This window comes from Saccopteryx bilineata, chromosome 2, assembly GCF_036850765.1.
Source record: "Saccopteryx bilineata isolate mSacBil1 chromosome 2, mSacBil1_pri_phased_curated, whole genome shotgun sequence".
Lineage (NCBI taxonomy): Eukaryota > Metazoa > Chordata > Mammalia > Chiroptera > Emballonuridae > Saccopteryx > Saccopteryx bilineata.
This window is the reverse complement of record NC_089491.1, coordinates 136,481,776-136,495,172: the sequence shown is the minus strand read 5'-3', so window position 1 is coordinate 136,495,172 and position 13,397 is coordinate 136,481,776. Positions and strand designations below refer to the sequence as shown.

At 36.1% G+C, this 13,397-nt stretch overlaps 1 protein-coding gene across 11 annotated transcripts in view; it reads right to left on the bottom strand.

The window, feature by feature from the left end:
* PPFIBP1 (PPFIA binding protein 1) overlaps positions 1–13,397 on the bottom strand; it is a 204,749-nt gene that overhangs the window by 70,769 nt on the left and 120,583 nt on the right. For all 11 annotated transcript variants that reach the window (XM_066258010.1, XM_066258013.1, XM_066258012.1 and 8 more), the window contains one exon: positions 5,260–5,362. In XM_066258010.1, coding sequence (XP_066114107.1) covers positions 5,260–5,323 — 64 coding nt within the window. In that variant the 5' untranslated portion in view covers positions 5,324–5,362. The remainder of the gene's footprint in view (positions 1–5,259; positions 5,363–13,397) is intronic.

Genomic DNA, 13,397 nt, shown 5'->3' with positions numbered 1-13,397 from the left:
AAGAGCTTCTTTAAGAAGAAAAAAGGAAACAAATATGACTAATAAAATGGCAATTGGCCTGACCTGTGGTGGCGCAGTGGATAAAGCGTCGACCTGGAAATGCTGAGGTTGCCGGTTCGAAACCCTGGGCTTGCCTGGTCAAGGCACATATGGGAGTTGATGCTTCCAGCTCCTCCCCCCTTCTCTCTCTCTCTGTCTCTCCTCTCTCTCTCTCTGTCTCACCCTCTCCTCTCTAAAATGAATAAATTAAAAAATAAAATAAAATGGCAATTACTATGTAGCTATCAATAATCATTTTAAATGTAAATGAATTAAATGCTCTAATCAAAAGCCATAGGTTAGCTGGCTGGACAAGTAGAAGACCTATATATACTCTATCTACAAGAGACCAACCTCAGAATAAAAGATACACACACACTAGACATAAGAGAATGGAAAAAAAATATTTCATGCAAATGGAAACAAACAAACAAAAGCTGGGGTAGCAGTACTTATACAGACAAACCAGACTTTAAAATAAAGGCTATAGTAAGATACAAAGAAAGACATTTCATAATGATGAAGGGATCTATCCAACAAGATGATTTAACCTTTGTAAACATTTATGCATACAACATAGGAATACCTAAATATATAAAGCAAATGATGGACATAAAGAAACACGAACTGTAATACCGTCATATTAGGGGACTTTGACACCCCATTGACATCAAAAGATAGATTTTCCAGACAGAAATCCAACAAGCAAACTGCAGCTTAAATGACATATTAGACCAGATAGATTTAATTGATATTTTAAAAGCAGCAGAATATACATTTTTTTCAAGTGCACATGAAACATTTTCCAGGATAGACAACATGTTAAGCTACAAAACAAGTCTCAATAAATATAGTAAGACTGAAACAGTAAAGGCATCTTCTCTGACCACAGTGGCATAAAACTAGAAGTCAATTAAAAGAAAATTACTGAAGGCTTGACCTGTGGTAGCACAGAAGATAAAGCATCGGCCTGGAACCCTGAGGTCACTGGTTCATAACCCTAGGCCTGCCCAGTCAAGGCACATATGGGAGTTGATGCTTCCTGCTCCTCCCCATCTTTTGTCTCTCTCTCTCTCTAAAGTGAATAAAATCTTTTTAAAAAGCCTGACCGGGCAGTGGCGCAGTGGGTAGAGTGTCAGACTGAGATGTGGAGGACCCAGGTTCGAGACCCAAAGGTCGTCAGCTTGAGCGAAGGCTCATCTGGTTTGAGCAGGGCTCATCAGCTTCAGCCCAACCAAGGTCGGTGGCTCAAGCAAGGGGTCACTTGGTCTGCTGTAGCCCCTGGTCAAGGCACATGTGAGAAATCAATCAATAAACAACTAAGGAACTGCAATGAAGAATTGATGTTTCTCGTCTCTCTCCCTTCCTGTCTGTCTGTCCCTATTGGTCCTTCTCTCTGACTCTCTCTGTCTCTGCTACAAAGTAAATAAATAAATAAATAAATAAATAAATAAAATCTTCAAAAAAATTTTTATTTAAATTACTGAAATGCACACAAACACATGGAAGCTAAATAATATGATACTAAATAATAAATGGGTTAACAATGAGATCAAGGAATAAACCAAAAGAAACCTTGAGACAAATGAAATTGAATACAAAACAACCCAAAATCTCTAGGACACAGCAATATCAGTTCTAAGAGAGAAATTCTTAACAATACAGGCCTACTGTATTTCTTCTTAAGAAGAAAAATCACATATAAACAGTCTAACCTTACACCTAAAGAAACTAGAAAAGAGAACAACAAACAAAGCCTAGAGTGAACAGAAGGAAGGAAATAATAAAAGTCAGAGTAGAAATAAACAAAATAGAGTCTATAAAAAACAATACAAAAGATAAATAAAACCAAGAGCTGTTTCTTTGGAAGGATAAACAAGACTGATAAACCATTAACAGTACTTATCAAGAAAAAAGAGAGGACCCAAATAAATAAAATCAGAAATAAAAGAAAAATAAGAACTGATACCATAAAAACATAAAGGATTATAGAAAATCCAACAACTATATGTCAAAAAATTGGACAATCTGGAATAAACGGATAAATTTCTAGAACAAAATCTCCTAAGATTAAATCAAGAAGAAACAAAAATCCAAACAGACTGATTACTGCCAATGAAATCAAATCAGCAATCAAAAAACTCCCAACAAATAAAGTCCTGGACTAGATGGCCTCACAAGTAAATTTTGCCAAATATTCAAACAAGAATTAACACCTGTCCTCAAACTATTATCAAAAATTCTAGAAGAGGAAAGGCTCCCACAAATTCATTTTACAAGGGCACCATTACCCTTATTCCAAAACCAATAAAGACATAATAACACACACATATATACAAACACAACAACAAAAATAAAAACTTAAGCCAACATCCTTGATAACATAAATTCAAAAATTCTCAATAAAATCATAGCAAACCAAATTCAGCAATACATGAAAAAGATCATATACCATAATCAACTGGGATTTATTCCTGGGATGCAAATTTGGCTCAATAACTGCAAATCAATTAACACAACAGATTCATAAACAAAATGAAGGTAAAAAATTACATGATCATATCAACAGATGCAGAAAATACATAGGACAAAAATCCAGCATCAGTTAGTACAAAAATTCTCTCAGCAAAGTAGAAATAGAGGGGACATACCTCAACATAATAAAGGCCATATGTGACAAGACTACAGCTAATATCATACTCAACAGGAGAAAGCCAAACACATTTCCCTTAAGATCAGGATCAGGATCCCTTAAGACAAGGATATCCACTCTCACCACTTTTATTCAACATAGTATTGGAAGTCCTAGCCACAGCAATCAGATGGGGGGAGGGGGGGGAGAAAGGAGGGCAGGAAAGAGGAAGGGAGGAAGGGCATCCAGAGTGGAAAAAAAATAAAACTGTCATTATTTGCAAATGACATAATACTATACAAAGAGAACCCCAAAGATTCCACAAAAACAAACAAAAAAAAACCCCCAAACTAAAACTGATAGATATATTCAGTAAAGTAGCAGTATACAAAATTAGTATTTAGAAATGAGTTGCATTTTTATACACCAATAATGACTATCAGAAAGAGAAATTAAGAAAAGTATTCCATTTACAATTGCTTAACTACCTAAGAATCAATTTAACCTGTACTTGGAAAATTGTAAGACATTGAAGAGAGAAATTTAAGAAGATACAAATAAATGGATGCATATACTGTGCTCATGAATAGGAAGAATTATCATTAAAAATATCCATAATAACCAAAGCAATCTACAAATGCAATCCTATCATATTAGTGACAGTTTTCACAGAACTAGAACACATAATCGTAATATTTATATGGAACCACAGAAGATCCCAAATAGCCACAGCAATCTTAAGAAAAAAGAACAAAGAAGTATCACTCTACCTCCAACTATATCAAATTATACTACAAGGCCATAGTAATCAAACTGCATGGTACTGGCGTAAAAACAAACATATAGATCAATGAAATAGAACAGACAGTCCAGAAATAAACTCACACCAAATGGTCAATTAATATATGACAAGGAGGCAAAAATACATAATACAGTAAAGACCGTCCATTCAATAAATGGTATTGGGAAAATTGGACAAAACAGACTGACTAAATAAATAAATAAATAAATAAATAAAACTAGACTACCTTCTTCCAGCATATACCTGAATAAACTAAAAATTGATTAAAAACTTAAGTGTAAGACCAGAAATGGTAAAATTCTTAGAAGAAAACATAGGCAGTAATCTCTCTGACACTGCTCATAGTAATATTTGTTCTGATACATCTCCTTGGGTAAGGGAAACAAAAGAAATAAATGAATGGGACTTGACAGCAAAGAAAACGATCAATAAAACTAAAATAAAACCTATCAAATGGAAGAGGATATTTGTCAATGAACATCCAATAAAGGATTAATATCCAAATTTATAAAGAACTCATAAACCTTAACACTAAAAAAAAAACTACGCATCTTTTAATAAAGATGGGCAGATGGAGGGTGGCAGAGGACGATCTCTCTTTGGGTGATGGGTATGCAACATAACTAAATGACAAGATAACCTGGAAATGTTTTCTTTGAATGTATGTACCCTGATTTATTGATGTCACCCCATTAAAATAAAAATTTATTTATATATAAAAAAAAAATAAATAAAGATGGGCAGAAGATCTGAATAGACATTTCTCCAAAAAGGACACACAGATGGTCAATAGACATATAAAACAATGCTCAATGTCACTAATCAGAGAAATGCAAATTAAAACCACAATGAAATATCACCTCACACCTGTCAAAATGGCTATAAATCAACAAAGAACAAATGTCGGCAAGGATGTAAAGTAAAGGGAATCCTTCTACACTGATGGTGGGATTGTAAATAGGTGCAGCCAATAAAAAAAAGTATGGGTTCCTCAAAAAATTAAAAAACTACCTTGTGATCTAGCAATTGCACTTCTCGGAATATATCTGAAGAAATTCTAAACACTAATTCACTTCAACATTAATACCCCTATGTTCATTGCACTAGTATTTACAACAGCCAAGATATGGATGTAACCCAAGTGTCCATCTACAGACGATTAGATAAAGAAGATGTAATACATACATACATTGGAACATTACTCTGCCATAAAAACAAGTGAAGTCTTACCATTTGTGACAACATGGATGGACCTAGCGGGTAGATCTAAAGAACATGATAAACAAACAAACAAAAAAGAAATAGATTCATAGATACAGAGAATACACTGATTGATGGCTGCAGAGGGGAGGGAGGCTGGGGGTTGGGTAAAAAAGGTGAAGCGATTAAGAACAAACTAGTAGTTACTGAATAGTCATGAGGATGTAAAGTACAGCATTGGGAATAGAGTCATACTATTCTATTACCTGTGTATGGTGCCGGGTGGCTATCAGAATTATGAAAAGATCACGTCGTAAATTATAGAACTGTCTGACCACTATGCTGTACACCTGAAACTAATACTAAATAATACTGAACGTCAACTGTAACTGAAAAACTTTTAGAAAGAGAATAATTCTGGAAGAAAATGAAAAAGAGGATCAAGGATGAAACCATGGGGAATCTAAAGGCATTGGAGAGAGCCAATAAATGAAAATAAGAAAGTGGAAAGGTAATAAAACAGTTGTAATGTAAAAGCTAAGAGAGATGAATGAATGGCATGACCCCATCTTAGGATGCAGATTACCTGCTATAATACCATCCATCTGCTCCAACGCCGCAGCCAGCATGTCGCTTGCATCACTCATCATTTTGTTATTTGTCAAGGGCAAATAAATTCCAACGTAGATCTGAAAAAAAAACAATGTTAACATCACATCCTTTAAATGACACATGCTTCCTGGTAGGTCTGATCATTCAACTTCAAATTATAACCCCACCTAACAGGCAAATATAAAGAATTTCTTAAGTAGTAGAGCTGAATTAACTGAACGATTTAACAAGTTGAGGCCAATTGTTACAGTACTGCAAGACCACATTCTATACCTGTGTCAGTTAAGAAAATAAGTAAGATTCAGTTCTTATACTCAAGGTGTTTAAAATCCAGTAGAGTGCTTTACACGCTGCACTCTGTAGAGCTAGCTCTAGGTCTCCGTGAAGGGTGTCAGGGATGGCTGTGGAACCTGGCTCAGAACCCTGAGGAATGCAGGGCAGACAAGATCTTTCTCCCTGAAGCAGCTCCACCCAACCTCTGCTCGCTTAATATTGTCCCTTTTTTCTGTATTTAGGACTATCATAAGACTTGTCTAAGAAAGTGGTTCTCGTGTGTGTAGATATTAAACACACATAAATCTACTGCTATTTTTTAATATAACAATAGCTACCATGTATTGAGTGCTGACAGTGGTCCCTATACATTTACATAAATTATGCATAATCCTTAATCATGACAACAACCTTATAAAATGGATAAATTCATCTCCATTTTATAAATAAAATCAAAGGTGTTTGATTTTTACTAGGAAACATGGCAAGTAAACACAGCAAAGACCAATGTTTAACCTAGTTCTGCTTTCCACTACAATACTAAATTTGTTTATCTGATATTATCTGCATGATAGGTTCATGCTGAGATTGTCACACTCTCCTCTCTCTTTTACTTGTTAAAAAAATAGACTGAAATAAGTACTCATATAAATTCTCTCAACAGGCCTAATTAAGGCTCTTGTTACTTTGCATACAGTACTGTGGTGTAAGGAATAATGAGGTTGCTGTTTGACAGAAACCTTTGCCCTTGGTTTCCAAGCAGCCAGGTCTCACCACTTCATTTTTACAAACACATTTACAGTTCTGATAAAGAGCTTCTTGGATCAGTTCTTTACGTGCATTCATTTTAATAATATGCCATTTAATCATTGTGAAATATTACCTTAATGTTATAGTTTTTATAGATTTCATCTAAGAATTTCCCAGAACTTTACTCACCTTTTACAACAAGGTATAAAATACCACTGCCATATTATGTGGAAATACTACAACACAAAGAGACCCAAGGCATGCATTTAGTTACCCAGAGATCAGGGGGTTAACAAGCCAGGTCTGAACCTAGCTAGTTCTCAAAATTTTACTTGCACATTTCAACAGTCCAGAGAGATGGAGCACAGACTTAATAATCACACTTTGGTTGGAAAACTTAAAACGTGAAAATTGAGAACATAAAGGATTAAGGCGAACAGCACACAGTCCTTTACTTTCGTATAATTAAGTGGCTTGCATTCCCTTTCATTGTAAAGTTGTACTTCAAAGAGCTCTAAATACCAGGAGATATACATAAAAATGGACACAACTCAGGCTCAGCTATAAACATGGGAAATGCCAATAAAACAAAGTAATGTTCACACTGCAAAAACTCTCACTGCCTCACTAAATTAGAAAAATATTCGTCTATTAGCAACTGTATTTTGTGTACAGCATGGACACTTCCAAGTATGACAGGTGGTTATTAACTTCTCCGTTCTGTTCAGAGCCTTTCAAATGCTGTGGCATAAAGGTATGAGAACCTAGGCCATGCTTTTCAAAGTAGTGAAGAACTAATTTTAAAAAAAAATTCCAATCCTTTAGAGACCAACCCTTTGTTTAATATCATAAAACTAAAATAATATTTCACTGTTATAAAAGCTCAGAAATGCTTGTCTGAATCTGTATAATTATCACGTAACACTGTATGTAACAGTAAGGAGAGGACAGACAGTAAACACAATTGTATGTATATGATATGGAAACAGTGGTAGGTGCTAAGGACCAAAAATGGAGCAGGACAAGGGGGTCAGAAGTTTGGAGGGGCTTGCAAATTAAATAGGGTGGTTGAGGAGAATGACAGATTCAAAGGTCAAAGATCTCTTTAATCGGTTATAAGTAGTTAAGTATAGGTGGTCAAGTTTAGTGGTATTCCGAATACAGAATTTCTACAAATCAATAAAAAAATGGGAGGGTGATAGCATTAACACTTGTAACCAATAAGAATACAAAGAGATAATCAATATATCAAGGAATTTAAGATAATGTCAAACCATTTTATATCTTGTCAGTTGGCAAAATAAATAAATAAATAACATGTCAAGTATTAGGATGTAGATTCACAGACTCTCTTCAAGAATGGTAGTGGGAATATAAAAGAAGCTAACATTAAACATTTATTTTCAATCTAGCAATATTTACTCCAAGGTATAATAACCATAAACAATACACAAATATTCATAGCAAGCTTCTTCACAAGGACAAAGATGTAGAAACAGCCTACATGTCCATCAACATGAGAGGAGATGAATATACTGGGATAGTACTCACACAATGGAATTACTTACAGTTGTCAAAACTAAAGCTACATATGTATAATATGGACAAAGCTATGTAATGTAATAGCAAATAAAAAAAAGTCTCTGGTAAATCCAGCAAGTCTTTTATAAAGTTAAAAATAATTAAAAACAGCCTGACAAGGCAGTGGTGCAGTGGATAGAATGTCGGACTGGGATGCAGAAGACCCAGGTTCGAGACTCTGAGGTCGCCAGCTTGAGCGCGGGTTCATCTGGTTTGAGCAAAGCTCACCAGCTAGGACCCGAGGTCACTGGCTCGAGCAAGGGGTTACTCAGTCTGCTGAAGGCCCGCGGTCAAGGCACATATGAGAAAGCAATCAATGAACAACTAAGGTGTCGCAACGAAAAACTGATGATTGATGCTTCTCATCTCTCTCCATTCCTGTCTGTCCCCGTCTATCCCTCTCTCTGATTCTGCCTCTATAAATTAAAAAAATAATAAAAAATAAAAATAAAAAAATAATTAAAAACAAATACATATGTAAAATAGATATAGACTCACTATAAGTACATGCAAAGAAAAAAAGGGAATGATGAGACGCAATTCAGGATGATGGGTACCTCCAGCCAGGGACATAGGGGAACAGACTTGAAAAAAGTCGCATATGTAAATGAAGGTTCCTGTAGAGTTCCTGAGTTAAGTATAAGATTCAAAAATACTTATTACAGTATTAAAAATGACAAAATTGGAATTCCACTTCTGATAATGGTGGAATAGATTTTATTGGACAAACTGCCCCACAAATCGCAATTTAAAACATTCGGTAAAATATGAAAATAAGCCCTGGCCGGTTGGCTCAGTGGTAGAGCGTTGGCCTGGCGTGCAGGAGTCCCAGGTTCGATTCCCGGCCAGGGCACACAGGAGAAGTGCCTATCCGCTTCTCCACCTCTCCCCCTTTCCTTCCTCTCTGTCTCTCTCTTCCCCTCTCTCAGCCAAGGCTCCATTGGAGCAAAGCTGGCCCGGGCGCTGAGAATGGCTCTATGGCCTCTGCCTCAGGTGCCAGAATGGCTCTGGTTGCAACAGAGCAATGCCCCAGATGGGCAGCGCATCGCCCGCTGGTGGGCGTGCCAGGTGGATCCTGGTTGGGCGCATGTGGGAGTCTGTCTGACTGCCTCCCCGTTTCCAACTTCAGAAAAATACAAAAAAAAAAAAATTAAAAAAATAATATGAAAATAATCTGGAAGAAATTAGAGCTACCAAAAGCAAGTAGAAACTGGAGGCAATTTGCTCTTGACTAAAGGGAACCATACGAGATTCACATTTATGTATTTTTTCACCTGTGGGCACTTCTCAGTCCAGGTGATGCAGAGTTACACGAAGAAATCATAATCTCTTAAAATGTTTTATTGATTGATTTTAGAGAGAGAAGAAGGGAGAAAGAGAGAAACATCAATCTGTTCCTGTATGTGGCCTGACAGGGGATCGAACACACATCGGGATGTATCAGGACTCTTAACGAACTGAGCTATCCAACCAGGGCAAGAAATCATAATCTGATTGGTTCACAGGATAGAAGGAGGTAAAGTTCTCACAGTATATACAAAGATGTTTAATACTAATTCATGGTAGACTGGTGAGTTGAGTATATATTGTAATCCTTCAAAACTATGAAACAGAGAAATATAATTAAAAAGCCAATTAAGTTGATAAAATAGAACACTAACAGAATCTTCAACTGTTGCAAAAGAAAGCAATAAAGGTAGAACAGTGGACAGAAAGATGGGAGAAACAGAAATCAAACGGCAAGACGGTAGGTCTGAACTCTATCATATATCCATACAATGGAGTATTTTTCAGCCAAAATTAGTTAATGTTAATCTAAACTGTGAACTTTGGTTGATACTGATGTGTCAGTGCTGGCTAGAATTACACAAATTAAGTCCATGTACATTAATGAGATTGTTGATATAGTTAGATTTAAGTTAACTTTCCTCCTACTTCTCTTGTTTGTCTCTGTCATTTGTTCCTTTTCAGCCTTCTTTTGCAATGTTAGATGATGTGGGGGGGGGTGTCCAGTAATAATAGGGATTTGAACAACATCAACCATCTTGACTTAATTCAATGTATAGAACAAAAAACTGAAATGTAAAATATACATCACTTTCAAGTCTATATGTTAAACTCACCATGATAGGCTGTATATGCTAGACCACAAAAATACCACATTTCCCCATGTATAAGACGCACCCCCCCAAATTTGGGGTCTAAAAACTGGGTGCATCTTAAACAGTGGTTGTAGGTTTTTTTACTTGCATTTCCCGCTTTTTCATTCTTGTTTTTTGCACTTGTAGTTGAACAGCGATTTATCATCAGACACAGATGAGGACAAGCTAATGGATCAGAGTTTTGACAGTGATGAGGAGCTGTATGAATTTTATGATGAATGAAATTTGAGTTCAATAACTTTATTTATTTATTTTTATTTCGGGCCCCCAAATTAAGGTGCGTCTTATACATATGGAACGACTTATACATGTGGAGCATCTTATACATGGGGAAATACGGTAAATCTCAATAAATTCCAAACAGGCTTTAAAGGGTTACACAGAAGAATAAGAACAGAAACTGAAGTGGTCAAGTACTAACACTAAGAATAAAATTTCCATATATATTAAATTTCTGACTTGCCGATGGCTTGAGGTATTTTAGAGGCAGCCTAATTGAGCAAGCATCTGTGTTAATAAAGCTAGGCCAATTGACATGGCTAGGCCAAAATATTTTCAAAAATAGAAAGGCTAAATAAAAAGGCTTCAGAAAATCCCATGCTCTTAAAAAGATTTTCCTATACCCTCAAAAGCATTTCTGAGGGAAAGATTCCCCTGGGCATTCTCACATACTTAATGCAATGGGATACTATTCCAATACAATGAAATGCTTATTACTTGACAATAAAAAAGACTGAATGCTGATTTAGGCAATATTATGTTGAGCAAAAGAAGCCAGACATACATGACTATGTACTTTGTGATTTCTTTTATGTGAACTTCAAGAACAGGAAATTTATAGTGATAGAAAGTAGAACAATAGTTACTTGCAGGAAGTGGCAAATGATTAAAGGAGATACTGGATAACTTCCTGTTCAATATATGTTGTTTGAGGTGTTGGTTATACAAGTTTATACATCAAACTATACATTTAAGATATATGCATTTCATTGTACATAAATTTCATCTCAAATTTTAAAAACTAGGAATGAAGATGATTGCTAGAAATTAAGAATGAAATTATGTTTTAAAAACTGAACTAAGTAAATGAATTAATTTAAGGAGAAAAATGCATGGACTTATAGTGATAATACATCACAAATCAAGGGCAATGAATAATCAATTACAGATTTGAGGTCCAAACTAAAAGACTCAATATCCACATCCCTTTTTCTAATTCTTTGCTTACCCAGAAACCTACTGATCATAATTTGGTCTTTTGGGTGGACAAAACCATTTAGAAAAGTACAACTTCATCATCCAATGATTCTCACATAATAGCAAATTGATTTCTGGATTCTAAATAATTACTATATACTTCTTTAAATGACTTGCTGAAGGAAAAGTTACCAGGAAGTACAACTACCACAACAAAAGAATTGGTTTTAGGTTAAAAGTCATAGTTCAAACTGGAGCAACCCCTAAATTCTTGTGTGATGTAAACAGAAGACCAGCTGCTTGTAGGAGTCCTCAACCTACTGGTTTGCTATTCCAAATGGCTTAATAAAAATAAGTTTAGGAAAATCTTAGAAAAGCAATCTCCTGCAAATAATATTCATATATTAAAGGAAAAAAAAAAAAAAAGAAGAAGAAGAAAAGACCCAACAGAAGCAAGTTTTGTATATGTATCAAGCTTGATCAGGACCCATTTACAGCAGATATGAGTGGGGTAAAATATCAGGGAAAGTTCTAGCAAAGGGTGTGGTGGCTAAAGGTTTGGCAGAAAACCACAATTTTTTGCAGGGTTGCTGACTAACTGATGTTTTAGGTCAGGCTAGCTGCCCAGTCTCTCTGTGAAGAAAGAAAGAAAAGAAAGAAAAGAAAGAAAGAAAGAAAAGAAAAGAAAAGCCGTAAGAAAATTACAAAGTTTGTTTTAAACTTCGGTGAGAATGATATTTGTCCTAGCTTTCTCAGCTTTCCTTAGGTAAAATGTTTAAGTTTGAATGAGAACTTCTAATTTCAGGCCCAGGGATGGATACAGTTCCCTGAGATTGAGACACTTAAAAGAAGAAATTCTTCATTGAAAGAATGTTTACAGACATTCCACCAGGTTGGTGAAGTGCCATATTATCACATGGTCATTAAGAAAAAAATATATTTTCATATAAATTACCCAAAGATTTCTCACTAGTTTTCCCCCAAAGAGACTCACTAGGGATATTAATCAATTACACAATGATCTCCAATGTATGCAGCAGTGCAGTCTTAGGAAAGGTAAAATGTCTTAAAAACAGAAAGACCAAAAGGGAAAAGGAAGAACTATCAATATATTATCAGGCTGTGGTGCTTGGGCCAGCAGCAGGATCAGCTGGGAGTTAAAATGTAAACTCTCGGCCCAACCGACCTGGGTATTTACAAGCTGTCTCATGCACACCATCACAGTCCTGAAGAGGCCGTCTTTCCTCCTGGGACAACAAGCCCCACCCAGATGAGGTTCCAACTGGCTACCAAGGTAAACAAGGGCAGAGCTCCTCGCCCTGGTCCCAGTCTTACTTTTGATCCAAAAATACCAGCTCTGAAGAAGCAATTATGTTTTAACCCGAAAAAAAAAAAATCTCTCCCTTTTGACTTCAACTACTAAATCTTTAAGTCTGCAACATGTTAAGATTCTTTCCCCCCCAGATTGAAGTTACAGAGATTTTATTTTATTTTTAAATTGAATTTATTGGGGTACAGGTTCAGGTATGAAACTCAATAAAACACCATCTGCACATGGCATTCTGTGCCCATCGCGACAAGCCAGTGTCTTTCATCCCCGCCTCTGCCTTGCCCACCTCCACCTACCCCGTCCCCTTTCCCTCGGGCTATCACCACACTGCTGACTGTGTCTGTGTGTTCTATATATGTGTGTGTGTTTGCTTAATACCTCCACCTTGTATCATCCAGTCCCCCACCCCCCTCCCCTCTGACAGCTGTCAGTTCAGTCCATGTCTCTGTTTCTATTGTGTTCATCAGTTTACCGGTAATTTGTTCATTAGATTCCACATGTTAAGATTCTTAAGCAATCCTCCTTGCTTTCTGGTTCTCTGCTATGTACCTGTCATCACAGACTTTCTTCTCCCCACGGTGTTAGTCCAAATCTTTGTCACTTTTAATCCGCTCTAACATTGCAAGGAAATTAATTCAGAATCATGTGAAAAGAAAAACATGGGAAGAAGGGATCGAAGAGCAAGGAGAGCTGCTGAAAACAGGAAAGGTTGATCTCTACTATTACAACACATTAAAGAATACATCAAACTGTAGAATAAGTGAAACATTGATGATATAACTGGAAATTTGAACAGTGACTATATTTGATGATATGAAG